Here is a 26,674-nt window from a genome sequence, read left to right on the forward strand (position 1 = left end):
AAAACACCAGTAAAGAGGATCCAAACCAAGATGCAGCCACTCAATACTTGGATAGTTAGTTAAAACATAGTTTTGGTTTCTAGAAGTAATCTAATTACAGTATTGGAAAGAGCTACATGTACATTAAAGTAAAACAAATGAGAAAATATATAAAGTTGTAATCACAAGTACCAGTAGACTCTCCAAAATAAAAGACATGACCACCTGAACAATGAACAGCCACCCAACGTGTGCAGGGTCAAAGGGATTCCAGATGGTTTCAGACGTCATTGGGCCAAAGAAGAGCAACATCATGCACCGATATCTGTAACTCTGTACGGAGGTCCACTTAAAACCCTCCTATGATGCAAGCAGGGAAAGAGTTTTGAAAAAACTCTGCCCTCTAGCGGCAGAACATCACAAGTACATCACAGCAAAATACTTTATTTAAACATTCCTCAATCACACAAAGCTTTAACATTTTTTTGAAAATAAAAACAGCAACAACAACAAAAAAACACGATTATTATTGTCTTTCAATCCTCTGGACTTCCTGTTTCCCAACAAAATAAAAGCAAGAACATTTTCAGCTAATTTGTAGCCAGCTGTCAATGTAAGACAGAATTATTTTGCATAAAGCTGCAAATGACTTTCAGATGGAGTTTGTCAAGAATACATTTGAATGAAGCTTCCTACTTTGAAAAATTGTCTACACCAAGAAGCATGGCTTATTCACAAAACAAACAAAAATTGGTTACATTAACCAACTTTCATTCATCACAGTGCAGTCTTCAGTGTTAAAAACAGGCCTACAGTGAAAAGAAGAACACATTAAACCCAAGCATGAACTAAGAACAAACTTGAAGCACTCCTACCGTTGTTTACCAAGCTGCGCTAGCAGCAGCTACACCTGGAATTGTCACATTTTCAGGATGGAGCACAACCCCATCATTTATTGCACACAGTCGTTCTCATCAAATAATGGAAAACACTTGATAAAATCTAAAATTTGATGTTTTTGCAAAGCTCTCATCTTTTTGAAGCATGCAAAGCTTGATTTTTAATTGAAGATTACAATAAACACAAAATAGATTAAACAATTACCTCCTTACATTTAAGAACAAATGACACCTTGACTTCTCAGGATGGTAGCTCGCAAATGTAGAATTTCTTTTGGGAGGACAGTGTTGACATGGGTGGAATATGTGCTCTTATCTCAAACAGAAATTTATTCTAAAATAGACATTTTAGGCTTTGAAAAACCCGATGATGCTCAAATGTTGTTCAGCTTCTAAAAGGTGCATCAGGTTTCCGGACCTCATCTGTTTGATCTAGTGCACTTGAACAGAGGTAAATCCAAAGACAGCTGTTGTAAGATGTAATCGATGTAAATGATCCGTTTTTAGGTCCAGCTGATGGTGAAGTTCTGAACAAGGTTGAGATTCAGATCAGAGACCGTCAACACCTACAGAAAGAGGGTTAGGACAAACAAAGAGGAATTGGTTTTATTTGAATGCATGTTTGCATCTTCCTGAGGCTACATCAACTGTAAGTGCACACAGACCATCAACCTCACCTGTCTGTCTCTGTAGGTGAACGGATGATCTTTGGAGTTCACCAGAACTTTGCTGGGCTTTGCACTGACACCATAGAAGGAGGCGGATCCCACAGTTATAAATGAGGCTTCTTGGTGGCTCTTGAGAACTTGGGACGTCATCGTGTTCTAGAGATGAAACGTCAATACAAAAAAATAGCTTTTGATAAGTAAAGATGACGTAATCATAAGTTCTGGTTCATATATCATATATATAGAACCTAAATTACTCTTTTAACATATTATATTTATAGCTCTAAAAAAACATATTTCCTAAATATGGATCAGTCATCCTGTTACCATTGGAAGAAAAGCAGCCCCACAGCATGATGTTTCCACCCCCATGCTTCACAGTGGGTACAGTGTTCCTGGGAATGCAATTAAGCATTCTTCCCACTCCAAACACGGTGAGAGGCATTTATACCAAAGAGTTGCATTTTGGGCTCATCTGACCACATGACATTCTCATAGTCCTCCTCTGGATCATCCAAATAGTCTCTGGAGACTATTAGACAAGCCTGGATATGTGATAGCTGAAGCAGGAGGACTGCAGAATTTGAATCCTTGACGACATAACGTGTTAGTATAGTATCCCAGCTCTCTTCAGGTCATTGACAAGTTCCCCCTTGTACTTCTGGGTTGTTTCCTCACTGTTTTCTAGATCATTTGTACCCCACCAGGTGAGATCTTTCATGGGGCCCCAGGTGGAGGAAGATTGTCAGTGATCTTGTGTTTCACCCATTTTAAAATAATTGCTTCAACAGTTGATTTCTTCGCACGAAACTGCTGGTTTATTGTAGATAGCTTCATCCCAGTCTTGTTCAGATGCACAATATTTTTGCTGTTGTCCTGGAATTACACCAGGTCTGTCTACAGGTGCGTCTTACTTGTATTGCATGGGAGTCCCATGCAATACAATACATTGCAATGCAATACTGATCCATACCCCTCCCACCTGGCTCCCGGAGGAGTGATTTGTCTGTCACCCCCGTGTCAAGTAGTTCATCCAAGACTCCCCATGCCCTCTTCTTCCTCACTGAGCTCTTGTAAAATGCATGTTTTGTGTCATAAATGGTTTTGTACTTCCAAATTTAAACTTTGGTCGTCCATGGCAAAAATGGATGATAATGTAATCCGTTGTGTTAACGTGCGTTAGCTTGTGGGCACGTCACCTTAAAGATTTAATAATAACAGAAGTTTTTATTTTGAAACAAGGACTGGTTTCCCGTTTCTCCGGCTTTTTGCAGTGAAATTGACGCATCGACAGACTGGAAATAGAACTCCTGCATAAAGTTTGTGTTGCATTGCGTTGCGTTGCTGAGCGACGGATGTCAGACGCAGACATGAAAGAGGCAATGTAAACATTCTGATTAATTCATGAGTTTCATTTTTTATGTTACCACAACGGAGACACACCGCAGATGGACCAGTGTAAATCACCCTTTAGACAGCTCCTTGGTCTTGGTCATGGTGGAGAGGATCCAGTCTGATTGTTTAAGGGTGTGGACAGGTGTCTTTTATACAGATAATCGCATCAAACAGGTGACATACATTCATGTAACAAGGGAAGACAGTAGAGCTTCTCAAAGAAGTAGTAACAGGTCTGCGAGGGACAGAATTCTTGCTTGTTTGTAGGAGCTAAATTGTTACTAACTGCCCCATTGTACAAAAAAAAATCCTTAAAAAATATGAAACAATGGGATTTTCCAATTCTTGCTTTAGATTGTCTCGCACAGTTGAAGCTCATCTATGATGAGCGTTACCTTCATTAACTTTTTAAGTGGGACAAAGGGCCAAAGTCTTGTCTGCCAAAAATGTTTTTGCACCACTTTAAGAAGTTTAAATAAGCCCAAAAGATTGCATTTCTAAAAAATGTAGGCTAAATCAAAATGTAGGCTAAAATAAAAAATATCAGCTGGAGGCTGAAGAGACGCCACACAATACCTGAGCAACGCTGAAGACAATGTAGGAGTATTGATTGGTCTCAAAGGTATCAATGCTTTCCCCGTCATCCCAGAACAGATCCCCGTGGGCTGAACCCTCGTCAGACAGAGCAGAGATTAGATGGAGAGGCTGGCCGGTGCTGATCCACAAGGTAAGGTTTGGGGTCTGTTTTTAAAAAAACAAAGAAGGTTATACCCTGAACTGATATCAACAACCTTAACACACACAAAAAAATGGAGAAACAGGGATTTGCAGATGTGAAATGTTGACTCCATAACAACATGATAGATACAGTATTACACCCCCTTTATCGTGAGGGATGGGGTTCATGAATAACAAGGCAAAGGGGAAATTTGCAAAGTAGGACTACAGATATTTTAAGACTGTAAAACCCCTGACAACACACTTCAGACACTTAACATTTTCACTCTTGTCTAAACTCTCAAAGTTCAAACCTTCATAGAAAAATAAGTCTAGTATCTTAGAATGAAAACGATGATCTGCTGCGAACAAAAATGTATGTAATTCTGCACAGAAAAAAAAAATGCCACAGAAATTAATCGACAGGGTCTACAGCCAATCAGGACGCAGGACGTAGTTTGCTGTGTTATAAAAAAAAAAGAAAGGCGTGCAAACTTGCACAGAACAATTCAGTGAAAAAAGTGAACTGTGATGTAGCGAGGGAATACCGTACATGAAACACCAGCAATCATACAGAGCTTTAACATGTGCCTATAAACCATCTGTAAACGCCACCAACTTAAAGCCGAGGTCACCTGTGTTGGGATCACAGAGCCTTCACGCAAATGGAGGTTGATTTTATCCAGTGGGGCTTGGAGACGTACTTCTTCTCCTTTGCTGTGCAGGGAGTCCCCCTGGAAGAAAGAGGCACACTGGTGTCCGACTCTTCACACTGAAGCTCCTCCACATGCTTATGAGTCTTACCGTGTAGAAGTCGTACCACAGACCTGCTGGAAAGTAACCAACCACATAGTCGACTCCAGGATCCAGAACTGGTGTCACTAACAGACTCCTTCCCCACAGGAACTGTTTATCGATCCCATATGTTTTGACATCTTTTGGGAACCTAAGAGTCACATCAGCGATTAAGGCACAGTCATCTGACGTCCCCCCATTCAATCAAAGCAAAAAAACGATCATGAGTACGTACTCAAACATTACGGGCCGGGCAACAGAGTGTCCATGTGCGTGTGCGTGATGAAAGAGTGTGTAGAGGAAGGGGAAGAGAGAGTAGCGCAGCAGCAGAGCCTCTTTCATGGCTGTCCGTGCCAGCGGGCTGAAAGCTGTCGGGTCTTGAGGCTGTTAGGACATTTAACCACACAAACCAGAAGCAGATCAGCTAAATCATTTGAACTTAAGGCACTTTGAGACCAAGACAGTTCAACCAACTCCATTTTTTTCCTTGAGCATTAAAGCTGAAAGTCATTGCCGAAAAAGTTCAGAACTTAACAATCTAACAAATTTCAATTTAAAGACCCATTCAAATGAAAATTGTGTTTTTGGTGTTTAGAACATGTTCTTGTGGCATTTCTCTCATGAGGGAGGACATGTATATTAAGAGAATTTAGCTAAAAATTGTGTTTGTAAAATTCAAATTGTGATGAATCAGGAGCTGTGTGAAATGTCGTGTGAAAAAGCTGTAGCTGTGACTTAGATGCTGCAATCTGCGGGCCAAAAGCTGATCCAAACTGATCTACGTACATCTTTGTTTTGCATGTCCAAGCTGATGCATCTGGATTAAAACTGCACGGCTGGAAAGCTCCAATACTGCTTGCCATTTTTGTGGGAACAATTATGTTAGGTTTGGGTTGTGAGGGGCTATAAGCTAATGGGAGAGCGTATAAACAAAGCGATATTGGGAAGTTAGGGAAACTTACTCCACCAACAACTCAAAGGGCAAATTTCTGATGAACTGCAGACGCTCTGCAGAAACAAAGTCCTAGAAAATGACAGTTTTTTTAAATTTTGGATTAAAAGGGCATACGGTAATCATAACTACTCGTTTTACCTACAGCTCCATCATACAACTCATAAAATCAAATAATCTTGTACAAGTCAAATCAAGTATTGCCTATAGCAACATACAAAGACTAAAGTTTTGAGTAAGATCAGTTGAGTAAATTTAGTTCAGCTAGAAGAAGTTTTATCATAGCTACCCGTATTTTCCGGACCATAAGTCTCCCTTTTTTTCATAGTTTGGCAAGGGGTGCGACTTATACTCCGCAGCGACTTATATTAGAAATAAATTGAAATAAATACATTGTTAACCCTCCTGTTATGTTCATTTGTGAGGAACAGAGATGATGTTCCTGGGTCAATTTGATGTATGAGGTATGTTAAGTGTTAAGAGTATGTTAAGTGACTCAGAGAATCAGCAAACCTTTTTTTACAGTAAGATCTTGAAGGCTAACAACATAATATTCTATTTTCCAATGATTTCATAGATTCAGAAATGCAATAAAAATGACAACTGTTTCTACAAATACAGGATGAAAACAGAGTTTTAGTTGGCTAATGATGCTTCATGAAAGGAATAAATAAATAAGTATGAGAAAGAATCACTGTGAAATTATGAGATAAACAGTCTGCTATGATTGTGTCATATGAGGTTGTGCAAGTTATTAGTTCTTGGTCTCAGATTTTGTCAAATAAATTTCCCGTCAAAATGCGACTTATAGTCCAGTGAGACTTATCTTTGTTTTTTCTACTTTATAATGCATTTTTGGGCTGGTGCGACTTATACTCCGCAGTGACTTATAGTCCGGAAAATACGGTAACCATCATAAGCTATCAAGCTCACCTGTAGATAACCAACGTATTTAAAACATGAATTTCCAACCTTAAAGTAATATACAAGTAGGTCTATGCATCTATGAAGCTTTTGCTGATTTTTGCTTCCATTTGAATGTTTTGACCACAAAGACTTGTGGGACTAGACAAGGAGTGGCGTTTTCATTTCTAAGAGATATTAAAGAAAGAACAAAAAGTAGCTAAATTGGAATGTGCTTTACAAAGGAAATGATTCATCAGTTTAGGATTTTTTTTTCAGTAAAAATAGCTTCTTTTATCACAATAGGGAATTTAGCCAAACCCACAGTCTTGCTAATCATGTGATTATATTAAAAAAAATCCTTTTCACCTCCTTAGTCCAACAGAATAACCATACATTTGTTTTGCTTTACTTTATTTTTTATGTTGTTAAAAAGTCTGCCTGCATTTCCAGTAGAGTGAACTGCAGCAATAAACAGCGTTTGGTCAACAGCAGAAGAGCGCTCAGATCAAACCTGAGGAAAGTCCAAAACAAACTCAAGGCTGTGAAAAAACCTTTAGATTTTGTCCCCATCAGAAATTATAATTAAAAATATGAAATATAAGATGATACTTGAGGGGAAAGAGATGACTTCAGCTTTCTGGTTATTTTAAGCGGAATTCTAAGTGTAACGCAGGCTGTTACAGGTGTAACACAGGTTGTTACAGGTGTAATGCAGGACCACCATCCAGCCAGACCAGATAAATCACTGGGTATGTTTACAATTTCAGAGGAATCTACGACAGTTTTGAATTTCCCTCTTTCACACAGACATGTTTCATCTCGGGAAGCCCGTCTTACCTTCATGTCAATGGAATTGTGGTTTCGGGTGAAGGGATAGAAGGCCCCCAGCTGTGTCCACCTGACACACAGCTCTTCTTGTGGTTCCTCACTAAAACCACAGATGTCTGCCCCCACCAGGGGAATACCTAGAAGGTTAAAGGTCAGGATACCTGAGGGGAGGAGAAAATATCAACATTTACACACAAAAAAGGCAAAGTGATTCATCTTTACTGATATGTATTTGCTGAGGCTGTTGACGACAGGCAAATGAAAATCATTTTTAAAACATCTATGACTATTGGACTAAAATCTTCAGTGGGCCCAGTTAAACACAACCCCACAATTTTTTGGGTTCTATGCTGTACAGCACAGAGAGAACATGGCAGTGCAATATATGTGAATAGGGGTTTTGTAAGGAATGGATGCCAGAGCGGTTCACATGATTTAATTTTTCTAACATTTTAAATTTTAGAAATCCAAAATTCTTTTAAATTGTAAAAAAAAAATAAAAGTTTCTGTTCTTGGTTACACCTTGAAAAATCTTTAGATAGGGGTTGCAATACCAAAATATTTAGATTTATTACTTATTAAATTAAAATGATAGTAGTAGTAGTGCAAGATTTATTTCAAATCAAATCAAAATTTACATTAAATGAAAAATAAGTCTACACACAACTTTGAAAATAGGATTTTAAAGGGAAATGGAAGAAGCTTGTGCTTAAAAAAATCCAATCCCCCACTCAACAACACTCGTAACAACAAAACAACAAAATGAAACAATTTGACATTATAGCTCTAACATACGAGAAACACATGACAAAGACAAACACGCCCAAATACTCCGATCACCAACAACATGTGTGAACACATATAAACATGTTTCTTCTTTTTTTTTCTTCTTCCTTTTTCCCTTTCCCCATTTTTTTTTAATAAATACATTTAAAAATAGAATAACAAAGAGCCCCTAACCTGCAATCGAAGTGTAAAGGTCTTTCCACTGGCTCCTGTTGTCTCCCAGCCAGTGCCCAGAATACAAACCCTGACTGGGGAAGGTGGAGCGAGAGATCACGAACGGTCTCTTCGTCAAAAGTTTCTTTAGAGCGCTGGAAAGCAAGAGTAGAACACAAAAAATGTAGAACAAACCTCAGCTGTGGAAGTTTTCTGGTCCTTTTGTGTGACTTTGTGTGTTACCTTGCAGAGGCTTTAGCTTCCATAAGGCCATAGAGACTGTGTAGATTATAATGCATGGACAGTTTCTGCTGAGCAGTGGCACACACTGTTTTGGCCCGCAGTAAACCTCCCAGCACGCCTACAAGAAAGAAACACGGCTGAAGCAGATAATCACAGGCAGCAGCTGTGTTCATGCAGATCATATGTGTGAGTGTGGGCTTTTTTTCACTGCAAGAGGGTCTCCAACCTGGAGTATAGGGAGGGTTTTCCAAACTGTTTGACGGACAGCCATTGGTCGACCCATCCAGAAAGTTAGACGGCTCATTCATGTCCTAAATGAAAAAGTATAGACAACATCCCACAGGTTTAAGGCGACTTTTTTCTTTATCTTTCATTTACATACTTACGATCCATAATCCATCAAACGGCACTTTATTGTGGAACTTCTGCAAGTTGTCGAACCACCAGTCGTGTGTCACTTCATCAGAGAAGTCAGGGTACGCCGTCAGACCGGGCCACACCTGGTATAAAAGGGAAGAGAAAGTTCAATGAGGTGTCTGTCAAACACAATTTCTTACCAGCAGTTTGGAACACTGAACCCCACTGAAGCAGAAAATACAATTTTTCACACGTCAGTAAATTAATACACTCATTTTGACAACAGCAAAAATCATATCTTATCTCAACTGCATGTTGAGTCAACAACAATCTGTTTTTCAAGAACGTCACTACAGTTATTGTACTTTTTTTTTTGAGTTGTACCACTTATCACACCGCGTACCTATCATAGTGAGCCTGAAAGTCTTATTATGACTAAGATTTTCCTAAACATCCTCTGTGAACTGCTGCCAAAGAGCGTTATCGTCTTACACAGATATTTACAAGGGCTGCACCATGTTGAGGTTGAAAGTGATTTGTAATATCATTGTTGGATAACACTCGGATGATACGAACAATCATATAAAAAAAACAACACGCCCTTCACTTTATGGCATTCATCTGCTCTGAAAGTGTTAAACATTTTCAAACAGAAAATACATTTAATAAAGAAAAGAAATGTTATGTTTTAACATTTACTTCTGTTTAAAAGTAGCAATAATGTAAAAAATTCTAAATAATAAAAAAAAATGAATCTGGCACTGCTAATCTTATGTCAAATTCAATTAGTACCAAGCATCTCCTGTAATTCTTATATGATTTAGGTTTAGTCAAAGAACCAATTGGTCTATTCTGTTTCATAAAGGTATATCTTGTTTTAACCCTATTACTGTGTTCGGGTTAAAATTGACCATTTTCACACTTGAAAATGGGTCAATTTTGAGCCAAACACAATATAAGGGTAAAGGAGGAAAATCAGCAGCTAATTTCACCTTTCCTATAAGTGTTTTTCCTTCAGCATCCTTGATAAAAACTCCCCTTTTCAGCCCCTCATCAAACGGCCAGTATGAGCCCTCAGGCTGTGTGCTGCTGATGCCCGGGTCCTGCAGTCGAAGAAACAAGACCAAACGTCTCAAAACACACCCAAAACCAGAAACAGAGTGGACGGACACCCAGCAAAAATGGACATTACCAGCATTATGACATAGGTCTGATTATGAGCATGAAGGTCCCTGACGAGGTCCGGGAGTGTCTCAAACTTTTTAGAGTCATAAGTGAAGTCCATGGACTGGTCCATGTAGTCGATGTCGTTCCACTGGGTGTCCTGCAATCAAACACACATACAGTAGAAGTCAATGATGAATCTTCAATGAGGTAAAAGGGAAAAGAAAAAAAAAACTTTACATTCAGAATCAAATATGACAGTCCAATTTTTAAGAAGCAGATTCTGACTAAAACTGCAACAGATACATTTTTGTTTGGTCTTAAAAAAGTGAGCTGAGAGAATAAAGGTTTATAATGAAAGAAATGCACTCAGTCTTTGTGTTTGCTGCACATTCTAGGACAAGAACATATTCAGATGAAGTAGAAGCAGCAAAATCTGGCGTATACTTGTATAATGCTTTACTACCTTCTTAGAAGGCCCAAAGCGCTTTACAGTCACAGAACCATTTACACACTGATGGCAGCTAAATAATAATATCACTAATAGACAGATAAGGAAGATGACCTGAGGTATTCCATAGTTCCTCAGGCTCTTCACAACCTCCCAGGTAGAGTTACTGCTGTTGTAGCCCCAGCGACACAGATGATATCCTAACGCCCAGTAGATAGGCATTGCTGGATTTCCTGTGATGAGCCCAAAAAAGGAAAAACATTTCAAGCTCTGAAAAATAAGATCAACTTCCTGTTAATCAAACTATCTTGATATCCGCTGTTACTGAAATGATTGTTGACCTTTTATCTGCTACTTCCACTCAAGGAGCTTACACAGACACATGAAGTGTCATGTGATTGTGAGTTGTGTAGCTGCAGCGCCAACACATTCACTCTTTTACTGACCGATCACTTCCAAATACTGCGAAACCACCGATCCAGGATCAGGACCGAGGAAAACATAGAAGTCCAGGATTCCACCGATGGTGCGCCAGGTGAGAGCGGGAGTAGGCTGGAGGACCACATCTGAAAAAACACAAAAAAACATGGAAAAAAAGGTTTTCAATAAATCTCATTTTTGAATGAAATTGTTTCTGTTTGGACTGTTGGTAAATGACTTCACTAAAAACTGGGAAGCTGAGGTGGACTCATGTGACCAAAACTGATCAAGGAAAAGTTCAAATGTAGCTTCCTCTTTTCAATGCAGCAAAGGTCTTCTAAGTACTTCTAAAAGTTTGTACAAAGTGACATTTGAAATGAATGAATGAATGAATGAAAACAAACTGACCCATTGCATTACTGTTCAGCAGGAAGAAACCATGAGCGTTCCCGTCTTCCTCCATCGCAAGATAAAAAGGATGGACTCCATAAAGATTTGTTTTTTCCTGCACACACAAAAGAAACATTTCTTCTTTGTCTGTCTGGGTTTGTTCTTAAAAGACTAATTAAGAATCAGCCACTAACACTGAATGTCATTAAAAATGTCTCAGGCTGTTACTTTTAAAGGAATAGAAATTTCAAAATGAAAAAAGGGCAGTGCTGGTTACCATGGGGGGCACATCTCTGGCCCACATGGTGAGAGTGTTCCAGTTCATGTCATGCAGGAAGGTGGAGCGGTGTTCCCCCAGACCATAAATGAACTGAGTAGGGAGAACGGTGGAGAACTGAAGGAACTGGTCCGCATAGAAGAGAGGAGCCACAGTGGTATTCAGACTGAGATTTCAAAAATAAAAGTTGGAAAAGTGGCAACAGTTAGAATCATCTGGCTGATTTAAATGTGAAAGTGTCTTCAACCTGTAAATATGAACAGATGGGATCATAGTCTTCCTTCAAGTTATACTTTCACGTCGAGAGGCAAAGGGACTCCAGCAGCACAACATCAACTCATGAATTCTTGGATGTCCAGGTCCGACTCACAGCAGAACTCCAGTAGATCTCCTTTTCACGGTGATGCCAAACGGCTGCTTGGAGAGCTCCACGATGTATGCAGGATTCTCCGCCTTCTTGGTGGGGTTTGGAACCGAGATAGGAACTTCAAAACGTGGATTTGAAGGGTCGGTCATCTATGTTGAGAACAGAAAAATGTACAGCTTATGTCCACTCGGGTCTCCTGACACATCTTGTCAACTCACCACTGTTAAAGTGTAAAATCGTTTTGCAACGTCGCGTATCGAAACATGACTACAGACTTTTTATGAGAAGAAAACTAAACGCATGAGCAACTATGATGTAGCCGAGTTCTCAGAGTTTTGAAAAAGGATGTTTCAGTCTCACAAAGGCAGAAAATTTTAACTTGTCTTTTTTTAACCTCAGTTTGAAATTTGCAGATACTTTTAAGTGATTAGTTCATTCTTTATAAACTTTGTTACAGACCAAGTTGATCTTCCGATATAAAAATTCCCAAAGACTCATTTCTAATCATCTTACACAGGACAGATCCATTTAGGCAGACTACATTACACTGTGTGGGTGGTTTCATGTTATCCCTGATGAATGCCGTTTACTTACCCTGACATGCAACCGAGTGTCTGTCTCCTGCCGTGTTTCTACCTCCACAGTAAGGATGTCTCCTGGGTAGTAAGTCTTCACCTCTTTTACAAGAGTACCTTTCTGCCCCATCAGTGTGTCATCTGTTGATACCAGTGAGTACGATGGGAAATCCGGAGGGTAGAAACACCAAGGGACACCATTTTTCCTCGACTGTCCAGCATTAGATGATGATGATGCAGGGATGAAACAGCAGTTTCTCGCCTCACACATATCTTTAGTTACAACCACGCCTCTTTCAGGGTAACAGTCAAACCTCCACGGCTCTGAGATCGCACTGCAAGCTTCAATCCGGGCGGCACTTGAAGTGTCATTTAGTTCAGTTTGGGAGCTTGATGTTGGCTGTGGAGCTGGGGATGGTGGTTTGTGCGGCTGCTGGTTGGAAGGACTGTGAAGCCAGAACATAGTCACAATCAGCCAGCCTCCAACGAGAAGCAACAGGAGGCAACCAACAACCAGAAGAGCCTTGGTGATCGAGCACGATGGTCTGTGTGGGAGCAAGAATGTCCCCTCTGGCTCTGCTACCTAAGAACACAACAAAGAAATCAAAAATGAACATTCAACAAAAAGTTGCCTGGTATAGTCAAATAAAACTCAACATATATTAAACTAATCAAAGGGGAAAGCAACTTCAACAACAAATGGCCTTCTAGTTCCAGGTCTACGTTTGCAGCGTTCAGCAGAAAGCTGTCTTAAAGCTTATTTTAGTGCTAAATTATTGCAATAGCATGCCCAGCGACATGCAACCTTCACAGGATCAGACTATTACTGGACTGTGTCTGTTAATTTAGAAACATGTTTTTGCTGATCTCTTTAAAGTATTGTGCAACATCCCATTCAGGAGGTCTTTCTTTGGGGATTTTCCAGCTCCTGCAGTGAATCCGATTTTTAAAATTTCAGTCTGAATGAAAGGAACACCAAGAAAACATGAAGGAAGTGCAATAATCAGAATCACTCACTGCTGCATTTTCTTGAGTTCCACGAGGTTCTTCAGACAGAAGTTCAGAGGAAAACTGGACATCTTCTGGGTTCAGCCGTTTGTATGACACCATTATAGTGAAGGGGGGACGCAGACTGCAGAGCGAACGCTGAAAAATGCAACTTGTTTCCAAAGAGCTTGAACTTAGGCTTCTGCAATAAAAATAAATAAATAAAAACACGTTAAATCATCCCCCCAATAGGATTAGAGTCTGTTAAGGATATATTAATAAATTACTGGCATTCCCATGAGGAAACAACATGGATACGTATTATTAACACAGCTGAGCTGCGGCTGGAGTTTTGGGGCAATTTTAAGTAAACCGTTCCAGTACATGTTTCTCTCTTGACAGCGCAATCTGCAAATAAACTGTCTTCAAACTTGATCAATACTGAAAAATAACTCATGGGAACAAGCAGCAAAATAAAGAGGATGATTTTTAAAACTCGATGATATAGAGAGAAGACAGTGATGCATGCGCAGAGTTTAGCATAGGGGTAAGTTAGCATGAAGGTAGAATTAGCTAAAGTTTATGAAGTTCTGTGCCTTAACAAATAAACCGCTTCGCTCGCTGAAATGCACGTTAAGCTAAACTTCTTACCTGTATGCCTCGTGACCTTCATGGACACAACAACAGACACACAAAAAGAAACTGTTCTAGCCTTTGGCTCCCTATCGTTAGGACCGCCTTCACAGTCCGCACGTTGTCTGCGTCTGTTTATCTGTATGTGACGTTCGTGGTGTCTCGTAATTTATAAAACTTCCGTTTTGGAGAAAATAATATTACTTCGTGAATTTTAAGGATAAAAGACATGACGATATTTGAGGTTTATAAATAAATATTATTTTATGATTATATTTAAGTATATGTAACTTTAAACTGAACAATTGTGTTTTTTATTTTTTGTTTTTGTCAGCAACGTTGCCTTCATAACAGCTCGTAAATCTGAATCCCAATTGTCTGAATTACGGTAATCTATCTGTAGATTTGAGGACTCGACTGTGATATGAGAGGTAAAAGGTATATACATATTATTTTATCAATAAAATGGAGCCTGTGAACAGTGTGAAGTAAAGATATTAAGTAGCAATTAAATATATTCTTACTAAGCACCAAACACATTTTAGTAAAAATGTATTTCGTTTTAGTAAAACGAATTTACACTACAATATAATATATACGTTTATTTTTACTTATTTTGTTAAAACTTTGAGTTACTGTTAAGTCAGAGGATTTTGGTTTAATTTATATTTTATTAATACCTTTTTTTCTCTTTCAACTGAAGTTTGAATGTATGAATGAATGAATGTTTTATGTATAATAAATAAGGAACCCTTGCATTGACTTGTTTACACTAAATATTTTGTATGCCCTGTAATGCCAATAGTGGGAAGCTGGTAATGTTTATTCAGAAAATACTTAAAAGCATTATAACGATCAGCAATGTAACTACTGCTGAAAGGTATTTACCAATAGCAAGGGCCAGAAGATTTCTATCATGTCCTAATTCCATGTGGCCATATTGACAGAAAAGTGAAATAAATGTTCACCTTTGCACTCTTCCTGTCATTAAAATGACTTATCATTCATAACCTTTAGACAAGTGTTTTGTTTGTAAAGTGCTGGAAGTATTTTTCTTGTTAAAGAACTTTTTTTTTTTTTTTTTTACATACATCTTTACTGAACACTTTAAAAGAATCTTATTACCTTTTTTTCCCATTTGAAAAAACAACAGAACTGTATTTCTTAAACCCGGGCAGTCACAACCAAATAATGTTTAAAACTTTTATTATTCAGTATAACACATTTATTACAATTTAACAGAGGCAGACGGAGCAAAATTTGCCATTAAAATCGTTTTATAAAAAAGAAAAACACTTGTGAGCTAATAAAACCAGGTCAGTTTGTTTTCTCACTGCACTTCTTAACACTCCTTCATTGAACAAAGAAATAAGGATTTTCTTTTGCTGAGGTGTGACAGTTTCGGGTGAAAAATAAACACATTTTTATTGCTAAATTTTCAACAAAGGTGATTCTTGAACTCTTAATAACCATTTAGACCAACTTTAGCTTTTTTATTAATATTTTGAAGACATTGTTCTTTTATTCAGATTCATCTTTTATGGGGGACTAGTTTCTTTTTTAAATATCACACAAAAAGTTAGAGACTCAATTATTTACCATCCAGAGGTAAAAAGAAAAGAAAATTGCTGTCCTTCCAATATTCATACTAACAGGTGCCGTAAATCTGTTGTAAAGACAATACATGTATTCAACTAAAGTTTCTGGTTGTTAGTTTAATTTAAAACTAAAGACAAATATATAAAATAACAAAGAAAATCTTTTTTCTTAACTTTGTTGCACCATTTTTGGCTTAAATGACTTATTTCAGCCGTGTTACTTTCTTTAAAGTAAATACATAATTGTTTTTTTTCTCAGGCAATGTAACTAATTTAGACAATGTCCCCTCTAAAATGATGAAATGATGCCACCACTCCACGTTCTCTGGCATGACCCAGAAAAATGACTTTTTGATGGTCAACATAATGTAAAGTTATGGGGCGAGTCAAAGAGCCTTACATAGAAGGTTTGAACCCTCACCATCCTGTTAAGAGGCCAAGGAGGCACCATGCATCTTTCTGGTCCCTCGACTTCACATCAGTCCACTTATAAGTATAAAGACCTGCCAACTTTTTCCACGCTGTCCACGTCTTCAAGTAAATAAAACTGCATACTGATCTGACCTTCCTTTGAATTGGTTTACGTTTTTGAAGGAATAAAAATTTAGATTCGATCAAAAAGAGTTCCTGGTCACTGTAAAGCTAAAAAAAAGAAAGAACTGCTTTTAGTTATGGGTCCACTGACTACATACAGTTCATTTAATAAAAAAATACACCATGAACCATGTCATATTACAGATTTTTTTAAGTGATTTACACTACCATAATATTCTAAATGTGAGTGCAAAAGTCAAAAACAAATGTTGAATATTCATCAGAATAAATATGACCTCTACGGTTTGTCCACCTACTTTAAGATCTTTATAAAAACATGTTTAGCAGAAAATATCAATTAGGACAATTCAAGTTATACTGCACGTTCTCTAGTATGTCTCTAACAATTAGCTTGGCTTCACTGTGATGGAAATTAAATATTTTTAGCTTAAATAAGTGTGAAAGACAACATACAGCAAATAGCCACAACATCATTTTGAAACGGAGAAATTCAGTGGCTTGTCCTCGTGGGTTAGGGCTGCAGACTCTGGTTTAGTGAATTAGAAAGTGAGGATTGTACTGCAGAGGAAGATGTCATAACTGGAAACATTTATGAAGATGGCAAGTTCCTCTAACGGACGAGTAGTGTCACTTTCCAAATGTGGCTAAAAAGTGAATATGGTTATTACTAGCATTACTTTGTTATGTCTCTCCCTCAGTCTTATTAGGCTTTACCTCATGGTGATCTGTGGATGGATGGGAATCAATCTCTTCTGTCTGTTGTGCACATATTAACAGGAGAGTTATTGTCGCTGTGTGAGAAGTCATCGTTGGTCACATTAGCAGAGGAGTCCATGTCACTCTGGACCTGCTGATGTTTGCGTCTGTGGAGCCTCAGGCTCTGTGAGCGGCTGAAGCCTCGTCCGCAGAGGTCGCAGTGGTACGGCCTCTCGCCGGTGTGCAACCGAAAGTGATTCTTGAGGCTGGAAGAGCGAGTGAAACTTTTCTCGCACTCGGGACAGTCAAACTTCTCCCCGAAGTGGATTTTCTCGTGCTCCCTCAGGCGCCCGGACTGGTTGAAGCGCCTGTCGCAGACAGAGCAGTGGAAAGGCCGCTCCCCGGTGTGTGTGAGCCGGTGCCGGTTCATGGCGCCCGAGTGAGCGAAGCTCTTGCCGCATTCGGGGCAGGAGAATGGCTTTTCACCTGTGTGGACTTTAAAGTGACCTTTAAGTTGGCCCTTCTGCGTGAACTGTTTTCCACACACGGTGCATTGATAGGGCTTTTCTCCTGAATGAATTCGCATGTGGATCTGGAGGGCGGACATCTTGTGGCAGTCCCTCCCACAGAGCCCACAGCAGTAAGTCTTCTTTGGATGGCTGTGACTCTGTTTCTGAACTGGCGAGTCTGGAAGACGATCTTTCTGGCAGTCAGGATCTTCTCCAGACACTGGGGAAGAACACGCAGAGGGAAGAGGTTTTTAACATGTGTGTTGTTAACGGCTCCATATTAAATCCTGTTTAACCCGCTCCACTCTCTGAGCTTCTCCATTGGCTGAATTATGATAAAAACAAAAGTGTGAGAAGAAGTATGAGTGTACTGTTGAGAGGTAGAAGGTGATGAGGTTTGTCAGTTTCTCTTTTTCTTTTAACATATTTGTGTTGCGTCAAAAGTATCTCTTCTTTTAAGGGTTAGAGTTAAACTTTGGACTTGCTCTGTGCCAACGGCTCCGCCCACAACCCAGAGGCAAATTTCAAATGAACTACTGTCGCTCTGCAGAAAATAAATCATTGAAATCGACACAGGTTTATTGATTTTGGCTAAAAACGACATACTCATCATTAAAAAACTGATCAAAAGATCATTGGAGTTGGTCTTAACCCTTGTGCTATCCTAGGCACTTTAACGTTGGGAGTTGGGTCATCTAGACCCACTAGACAGTGCTCTGAACCTTTTTTCTTCAATGATTTGTGAACCTCACTGGTGTCCATGGATTCCATGAAATCTTTCCACCTTTATCCACCTTTGTCATGGTAGGGAGAACACGTCAATGTAAGCGTGGGGTCATCTAAGATAGCACAAGGGTTAAAGATGCAGCAGGAATGACTGTCAGTTGACACTCAAGAAACATTCATTTCTCTGACCTCTGAAGTCCGTCACCTTGTCAGCTTCACTGTTCTCATCTGGATTGCGCCCTCCAAAACACGCTAATTCTTTGCCTCCGTTGAAGCTTTACATCTATCTGTACAGCAAACTTCAGAAAACGCAAAGCCTCTTTGTGAGGGCTGCAACTTTGCTGCAAATTTTATGTGTGAACACTCTGGACACTTTTGTCGACTCTGCAGAGCCGGATAGCTATGCAAAAGAGCAAAACAGATATGAATAATCTGCCTTCAGGGAAGGTGGATATTCTGCCATTATGAGAGCAAAGGCTAAATAAACTGAGGGCTCAAATGTCAACTTATACAGCAACAGCTGCGTGAAAGCGGGTTCAAAAATCTGAATTGGGAATAAGTAGGGCTGCACGATATGAGGAAAACTTGCGATATGCGATATTAGTGATCAATATTGCGATAACGATAAATTTGCGGTAAATAAACAAATAGAAAAATAAACAAAAACATCATTCCCATTTCATTGCAACAGTTTAAAAATTATACTCCAAATGACCCTCATCGACATGGGGGACAAACGTCAGGGTGGCTAACCCTGGTCCTCAAGAGCCTCAACCCTGTCTGTTTTCCAATTCTCCCTAGACTGCTCGATAATGATAACCAAAATCAGGTGTGTTCAGTCAATCAGGATGTGAAATCACTTGAGTCAGCCAATCAACAGCAAGCTGGTTAAGGAGAGCTGGAAAACAGGCAGGGTTGAGGCTCTTCAGGACCAGGGTTAACATAATAGGCCTCCATCTGATTGGTCAACAATGGGAAGGCGTCCATCTGATTGGTCAAAGCATAAAGGGATTTATTTGATTCGTTAAATGCTTCAAGCTGCTAGAAGATTGTTTTAACACATTTTGGGTTTGCGATTTATTGCGATATTCGCCGTCTTTTGCGATATGCATATTGCAGAGCTGGATATTGCGATAACGATAAATTTGCGGTATATTGTGCAGGCCTAGGAATAAGTTAAGATCATAGCTCTAAACACATGAGTGAAAGTTCTGTGTAAGTCATCCTGAGTAATTCTGCCTTATTGATTCTAGTTCTCAGTCCCCGATTCATGCTGCGCTCAGCGGGTTCTTTGATGCTGAAAACCACTCAGACATATTTTCCAAAAGGAACCGCTCCAGGTTTCTGTTGGATAGTGTAAAATCGCCTGTTGCACATGAGCAAGTACATGACAAAAAACTGTTTGGCTGACTAAACCAAAAGCTTTTATGAAACCAAGCAACACACCATTCACAGTGTGGACATCAGCACAGATAAAAATCCTAAAAAATAAAACAAAGAAGAAAAGTATGAACAGTCGTAGGATGAAAAAAGATTCTGCTTTACCCATGTAGAATGCAGTTACATGTATTAAAATCGAGCAAATACAACATCCGATATTCAACAGTTTGTTACACGTGAAAAAAAATGTGGTCACATCAGACACAAACCTCTCCATGTGTGAGACATTGAACAGGCAGAGCTAAAGATGGATGTGGAGTTCAAGTCCCTTTGCTTTGGGCGTGAAAATAAGAGAACAGATGGAGATCAGCTGAAGACATCCAAAAGGGGCCAAGAGCTCCCCATCAACTCTTTTCAGCAATGTTCAAAGACGACCATTGATCCAATAAGATGTGAGAAATCACTGAACTCAACACAACCTCTATAATTACACATTTTTAAAAAGTTTTTTGAAAAGCAGATTGTATTAAAGTAGTCATATAATCCCAAGAGGTGACAAAAGTCAAAAAGCAGGACTTTTATGTATTGCCCTGTACATCATAACAATTTATGGTCATTCTTTAGATTATACACAATCCAAATAAACAGCTCACTAACATTTGGATCACTTATATATACTTCCTGTCCGTTGTAGAATCTAATCAGTTAAAAAACAACCACAACAAAAAAAACATTTAGGATTCTAATGCGTTTGTGTGTAAAAACACTCATTATATATGTTGGCTATGAAGGTATACGGGTTCCATACATTTCACTTCAAAAATTCCGCCAAACGTCCCGCCAGTAAATGAGAAAGAGAAACTAAGAAACCCGGATTTTTTCAATTACAGATGTGAGGAAACTTCCATAATCTAATAAATAAATGACTCATTCTTTTGATCAAGGAGCCTTTTTCTCACCTTTGTCATGCTCTTCTTCTTCCTCCTTCACGGCAATCCTAATTTCTGTGCTGCTTTCATGCTGCTCCTCGGTTTCCTCTGAAATGCTGTCATTCTGATCATCGGACACTTGCTGTGGACTTTCCTCTGCTGGAAAAAAAACACCACAATCAAATTTGTGTTCCACTGTGATTGCATGATTACAAAATAACACAAAAATGTTGCTTAACTACCACATAAAAGTTCATCCTCTTCTTCCTCCTTCACTATTACATTCATCTGAGGAGTAGAAGGACTGTTTGCTGCTTTTTCTGCTTCTTCTCCGTGTTGAACTTCCGACTCAGCGTCTTTGCTGCTGTTCAAACTTTCTATTGAAGGCGGCTCATCAATGCGAGGCAAATGCTGGTCATCAGGAACCTAAGAAAACACAAAAACAATACTTTGTTAAGTAAATGAAGCAGAACAAAAAAGCAGTTTTATCTAAATATCTGTGCTGCCACTACCTTACAGCTGATGTTGCTTTCGAGGTCCTGCTGGGTGGATTCCTTAACAGAAGCTTCAACTGGATCGCTCTTGCTATGAGTGCATGAGCGTTTGTGGTTTCTCAGAGTTCCAGCCAGGGAAAAGTGCCTCCCACAGTCGGCGCAGGTGTATGGCTTTTCTCCGGTGTGAATCCTGACGTGCCTTCGAAGCTCCCCAGGTGCAACAAAAGATTTATCGCACTGCGTGCAGCTGTAGGGCTTCTCTCCGGTGTGCGTCCGCATGTGTGTGGTCAGCGTCCACTGCTGTGCAAAGGTCTTGCCGCAGTCTGAGCAGTGGTATGGCGTGATGCCGGTGTGCAGGCGCTCGTGCCTCACAAGGGTGCCCGACAAAGCGAAGCGTTTGTCACAGAAAGAGCACTGGAAGGGTCTCTCCCCGGTGTGAGTCCTCTGATGATCCCTCAGCTCGGCCGCGGAGTTGCAGCTCTTCTCGCATTCAGAACAAGGAAACTTCTTCCTGGTGAAGCCCTCCACGATCTCAGAGTGCATTGCCTCCAAGTGGGTTTTCAGGTGCCAATGGCGGGAAAAGCTCTTCAGGCAGATGGAGCAGTGGTAGGGCCTCTCGCCAGTATGGGTCCGCCGATGGAGCCGGAGCTCGCCTTGACTTGCAAAGCGTTTTTCACAGAAAGTGCAAGGGAATGGCTTTTCCCCAGTGTGGACTCTTTCGTGGATCATCAGAAGCCCCTTTTCTGGAAATCTCTTCTCACACATGGAGCAAGGGAAGGGCCTTTCGCCTGAGTGCGTGCGTAGGTGGCGCTGTAGCTTGGAGGCGTAAGGAAAATCTTTCCCACAAACCAAGCAGCTATGAAGAGGTTTATCATTATCTATTGGGTCAGATTTCTTGGAGGAAACATCTGAATGTACAACACCGGAGAGAGCATTTAATCCTGCGTAAACACAAAGAACAACAATGGGTTATGGAAACCAACGACAACGACAGCTTTCTGAAACACCTATCTGTCTATAAGGGCAGGACAATTAAGTCACACAGATTTAAAATACATGTGCACAAAAAGTTCTGTTCATCTTGTAAAAGTCAGTCATTTGTTACGACCAAATACTTGAGTTAAAGCACAAAACACTGACAGTTAAGATGTTACAGTTGTAATAACTCAGAATTTCAATCTAAACTGATTGAAGTATGTTTAGGAAGATTTAGTGTAAACTTACATTTGTAAATTTGTGAATTTCTTTGCTTAATCTGCCAGTGTTTTAGTCTGTGCAGGTACAATGACTTTCCAACACTATCAGGTCGTTCCTCTGTCTACACTACTGGGCATAATGACCTAAAACTAAAACATCTCAACACAAACAAGAACAGCTGCCAGTAAAAATACTGGACAGTTTCAAATGAGCTTTTTTAAAATTTAGAGCTGGACAGACTATTGATTAAATTTGAATGCTTGTGGTTTTCTTCCCTTTTTCTTTTTGTTGTCTTCTTCTTTTTTTATATAAATATGCTTTTTCTTGCTGTGATCAAGTTTTTTTCTTTGCACAACTGTTTCGGTTCACAAATCGAAGGCTTATTCTGATTTTACACAATTCGGCTTAAAATCAACATATAAAATTGTAATTCCTAATCCCAAAGCGAATTCTGTTTGGTTAAAAGAACAAAAGAAATTTGAAAAACCTTTTTACAAAACTGTTTTTAGTTTAGTTTAATTGTACATTAAAAACAACAGAAAAGCTTTTTATTCATCAAACAAAAGAAGTTGCTTGTAAAATGATTTGTGGATTTGATGAAATGGTACAAATCTTTTAGGTTGGGATCGATTTGACTTCTAAAAAAAAATAGATTTTTAAAACCCATATCTAATGAGCCTAATTTTAAAATCCAAATGCAGAAGTCTCATCGATGGGTCTCTTTTTATTCGTTGATTTTCCATAGATACATTTTTTTCCTCATCAACTTCAGTTACAGGACAGCTGATTGCTTAGTACTTACTGAGATCTGCAAACTCTACTTCTTCTCCATCAGAGTTTATCAGGCCGCCTATTTCTTGTTGATCATCATCAACAAGAACCACAGCTGGTTCAAAGTCATCCGGGTTTTCAGAGCCCATTTCTCAGAGAGCCAACCTGGTAAAAGAGGGGAAAAAAATGGGGTTGGATGTGTTAACCTTAAAAAAAAAAAAAGTTTGACACACTGTCTTGAGTTTAAAAATATTGTTTTTTTTTTTGTGCATTTCCTGATAAGTGCTGAAGATTGTGTCAATATAGTTTTGATTATGAATACATTATGGCTATGAAGTTAAAACATTGAAGTAAAGCAGGTATCTTCCGGTCACATGGTGTTATGGAAATGTCATATTACTGTTAACTTTATATTTTGAGAGATATAAAGGTGAACAATAAATGTTTGCTTTTTTGGTATAAACAAATGGCTCAGTGATACAATTTAGCTTTAAATTAATAATGAAAAGGTTTTAAATTGATTAACTAAAACAATCGAAGCTGTAAAACAAAATAAAAATGTACAACATTTTACTCTAGTGATAAAAGTCAATCAAGCTTTTTTAGTGGTATCAATTAGATATATTGTCATGGCACTTGCTTAAATGATCTGCATATGTGTCCTTTCTGGAAATTATACATTAACTTTTACATTTTCAATGGGACTAAAATCATCTCTTTGATTCTGTTATAACTGTTCATTACATTTAAATTAGTGGCTAATACTCTTAATTGGAAACCAACTATAATTAGGTAATTTTGTTGATGTTTTCTAGATTGAATCAAGACAGAAGCTATTCCTAAACCACACTTGATTGTGATTCAACACCTCCTCACTGGAGGACATCTCTGTCCAGCCCAAGGACACTTCAGCAGAGAAGCTGCTGGGAGCTTCGGGCAGGACTCAACAGATAAACCAGCAGGATTGATGATGCTCAGTCTTAACTTTAGTAGTGCCTCGTGCATTTATGTCAACATAATCATTTTGAAGTGCTTCCTTTTAGAAAATAGAACACCTGCGTGCACCTCGTATAATGATCATATATGTGAAATAAGAAGACCAGCTAGCATATTAGCATTAGCCAAACTAAGGGATCTCGATTTGCAGACTCTCATATTTAACTCCACTTTCAAAAATGTGACAGAATACTGACAAATGACAACACAGAACAATAACGGACACCAGCAAATCTGGAAGAAAAAAACCCAGAATGTTATATCTGGATGCGATCATTTATGTGTTGCAGCGCAGCAGCGATGACCACAGAGATGGTCATCGACCACCTCCACCTTTGGGAGGACTGATAGCAAGCTAGATTTTCACCTGAAACTATCTTCACAATTAACTACTATTTACCTCCATATCACAGCTACAGTTCATATAAGGCTAGTTAACAACAGCCGCTCAGATGAATAACTAAATTCAAAAACTACAAGTATGAATAAAAAAAACCTCTTTGGACTTAGTAGAGCAGGCTAACTCGGCTAGCTAGCCTGTACCAACAACAGACAATAGACATGTTGACAAACCTCTGCATAGACTTTTCCTTCGACTAAAAGCAGTGGCGCGATGTGACAATACCTCTATTTCAATATGAGGTTCATTCTTATTGTGTGCAAGGAGCAGGTCAGATTTATATCAAGAAACTACTGCATTGTGTTTAAAGAATGTCTGAATTTAGTAACACTCTTTCTAGCTTTAGCTAACAGCAGGAAGCTCACAGCACTGTCGGTACTTCCGGTTGGCGTTTGAGTCAAAATAAAAGCATCAGTCAGACATTATTATTGTTTGTTCTTATGTGTGTTTGATATTATCAATTGTGTCTTTATTGTGCAACTGAATGTGAATTTCTGTAAATTGAAAAATGAGCAATAAAGTTTATTGAGGAAAAAAATGTATTTGTAAAGACTTTCTTGCTTTTTTTTCAGTTTTCTAGAAATGTAGTTGTTTGTGTGTGTGGGGAGGGGGGTGATGTTGCAATAATAGCTATAAGACGAATACTGTTGTTTTAATACAAGTTTAATGATGAGTGGGGATGTGTTTATCTTTTGCACTCCAAGCAGCATCATGACTGTAATTAAACAGCATCTTTTACAGTAAAAAACAGTCACATGTCAGTGTGTTAATATGTCATAATCCTCAGAACATTCATGGATATAAAAAGGAAAGGTAATGTAAGATAGCAGGATACAACGGTACAGTCAATGCCCAAACTATAATGTTGCCTTCAGATAAAAACCTGTTGCAGCAATAGCTGTTACAAAAACTACACATTCCAGTCACTGTCAAAAAAACTGACTTTTTTCTTTTGTAGAGACAAAAAAAGTATCTTTGTTATCTAATGTTTTCTACTTAGCAATATTCATGGGATGTCTGGTGTGAATTGCTTTCTTGGGGTCATGTCTCAGCATCACAGTTAGGTTGAGATCAGGACTCTAGCTCAACAGTTTCCACTCTAGAAGACACGTTTTCTTTGCTGCTGACTTACTTTATGCTCTGTGGCATTGTCCTGTTACATCACCCATCCTCTGTTTAGCTTTAGTTGGCAGAGAGATGGTCTGAAATTTTCCTGTAAAATGTTCTGATTAACTTTGGAATTCATTTGTCCTTTGATGACAGCAATCCATCAGGGCCCTCATGCAGCACATCAGCCACAAACCAGAATGCTCCATCCACCACATTTCCCACTAGGAATGAGGCTTGGATGTTGGTGTCCTGTGCGTTTTTTTCCATTCGTAGCATTGTGTTCCAAACAACTCAATTTTGGTTTCACTTGTCCACAGATTAGACCAGTAGTGCTGCTGAGCTATTTTGCAAATTTCCATTGTGTTACAATGTTTTTTTGGACAACAGTGGTTTTCTCTGTGGTGTCATCCCATGAACCCCATTCTTGTTAATTATTTTTCTTAGTGTATATTGGTCTTCAAAAGTATGTCACAGATTTCTGTCACCTTTAGCTGACTGTAGGAGTCTTCTTTATCTCTAGGAGCAAAGGGTGACCAAATTTAGGGAGAGAAGTGACAATGTTAAACTTTCTCCATTTAAAGATAAACTTGTATTTTTGTCTTTAAATGACCATCTATAGATACTTTAGTAACCTTTTCCAACTTCATGCAAGTCTACAGTTTTTGTTCCTGGCTTCTGAGAGCTTTTCTTAACAAGGCATGGTTCACATGCTTCCTTAGGACAGCAAAATCCAAACGGATGTAGTGTTGTTTATGGGACAGAGCAAAGAAGGGCAGCTAAAATTAATGCATCATATCATAAGATATGGATTGAACCCCAGCTTAGCTAACACCTGACTCAAATTAGCTAACACAAGGATCATTAGCCTAAAAGTTCACTTACTTTTTCCACCCTGCAGTGTGAATTTTCACACGTTTTGTTCATTAAACACACAAAAACATAATATTTGTGTGATGTTAGTTTAAGCAGACTGTATTTCTAATGCTGTGTTCTACATGGACATCGGAACAGTTTCTCTGTTCAATTCATGCTGAAATCCTAGTCGTTCAAAGGGTTCACATGCTTTTTTTCTTGCTACTCTACTGTATGTACTGTATAATAACACTTTAACCAAATAGTGATCAATGGATGATGACTGTAAAAAACCTGTCATTTTTATTTTAAAAGTGTACTCTTTTTTGTACTTTTCTTGAAATATGTCTTCAAATAAAGACTTTCAATAAAAAGATTTGTTACAATATAAAATAAAAAGGGAAAGTTAAGATAAAAAAAAAAACGTTTCTTGGAGGTAATCAAATCTATCCAAGGTCAAAATAACAACACATAACAATAGACCATTTAGACTCCAAATTTGATGAAAATCTGCCGAAA

General features: G+C 38.8%; 2 protein-coding genes across 3 annotated transcripts; both read right to left on the bottom strand.

The window, feature by feature from the left end:
• Positions 1-407: 407 nt before the first annotated feature.
• On the bottom strand, positions 408-14,099 carry gaa2 (alpha glucosidase 2). The gene is made up of 21 exons (XM_004066057.5): positions 13,961-14,099; positions 13,340-13,511; positions 12,342-12,905; positions 11,751-11,896; positions 11,381-11,546; positions 11,122-11,218; positions 10,740-10,859; positions 10,408-10,526; positions 9,871-10,002; positions 9,671-9,781; positions 8,708-8,821; positions 8,548-8,632; positions 8,322-8,439; positions 8,100-8,233; positions 7,149-7,300; positions 4,689-4,837; positions 4,463-4,604; positions 4,294-4,392; positions 3,518-3,682; positions 1,556-1,702; positions 408-1,444 (listed from the first exon to the last, which is right to left on the bottom strand). The coding sequence occupies exons 2-21, from the start codon at positions 13,430-13,432 to the stop codon at positions 1,382-1,384; spliced, it is 2,916 nt and encodes a 971-aa protein (XP_004066105.1). The 5' UTR covers positions 13,433-13,511; positions 13,961-14,099; the 3' UTR covers positions 408-1,381.
• A 1,032-nt stretch (positions 14,100-15,131) lies between these two features.
• On the bottom strand, positions 15,132-24,601 carry LOC101157919 (uncharacterized). Of its 2 annotated transcripts, none has more exons than XM_078950453.1 (6): positions 24,367-24,601; positions 22,829-22,962; positions 20,848-21,770; positions 20,578-20,761; positions 20,366-20,491; positions 15,132-17,520 (listed from the first exon to the last, which is right to left on the bottom strand). In XM_078950453.1, exons 2-6 carry the CDS (start codon positions 22,944-22,946, stop codon positions 16,838-16,840), a joined length of 2,034 nt encoding a protein of 677 aa, XP_078806579.1. In that variant the 5' UTR covers positions 22,947-22,962; positions 24,367-24,601; the 3' UTR covers positions 15,132-16,837. The 2 variants fall into 2 exon arrangements, with proteins under 2 accessions (XP_078806579.1, XP_078806575.1); XM_078950449.1 differs by having other exon boundaries at positions 20,366-20,494.
• Between the last annotated feature and the right edge of the window lie 2,073 nt (positions 24,602-26,674).

This window comes from Oryzias latipes, chromosome 1 (assembly GCF_053564925.1).
Source record: "Oryzias latipes strain Hd-rR chromosome 1, Olatipes_Hd-rR_3.1".
In the NCBI taxonomy this organism is placed as follows: Eukaryota; Metazoa; Chordata; class Actinopteri; order Beloniformes; family Adrianichthyidae; genus Oryzias; species Oryzias latipes.

Coding starts and splice junctions, on each gene's coding strand:
- gaa2 (XM_004066057.5), bottom strand. CDS start 13,432: ATGGTGTCATACAAACGGCTGAACCCAGAAGATGTCCAGTTTTCCTCT. Junction 11,897..12,341: donor ACACTCGGTTGCATGTCAGG/GTAAGTAAACGG, acceptor TTCTCAACATAG/ATGACCGACCCTTCAAATCC. Junction 11,219..11,380: donor CCAGAGATGTGCCCCCCATG/GTAACCAGCACT, acceptor TTGTGTGTGCAG/GAAAAAACAAATCTTTATGG.
- LOC101157919 (XM_078950449.1), bottom strand. CDS start 22,946: ATGGGCTCTGAAAACCCGGATGACTTTGAACCAGCTGTGGTTCTTGTT. Junction 20,762..20,847: donor AAAGCAACATCAGCTGTAAG/GTAGTGGCAGCA, acceptor GTGTTTTCTTAG/GTTCCTGATGACCAGCATTT. Junction 20,495..20,577: donor AGAGGATGAACTTTTATGTG/GTAGTTAAGCAA, acceptor TTTTTTTTCCAG/CAGAGGAAAGTCCACAGCAA.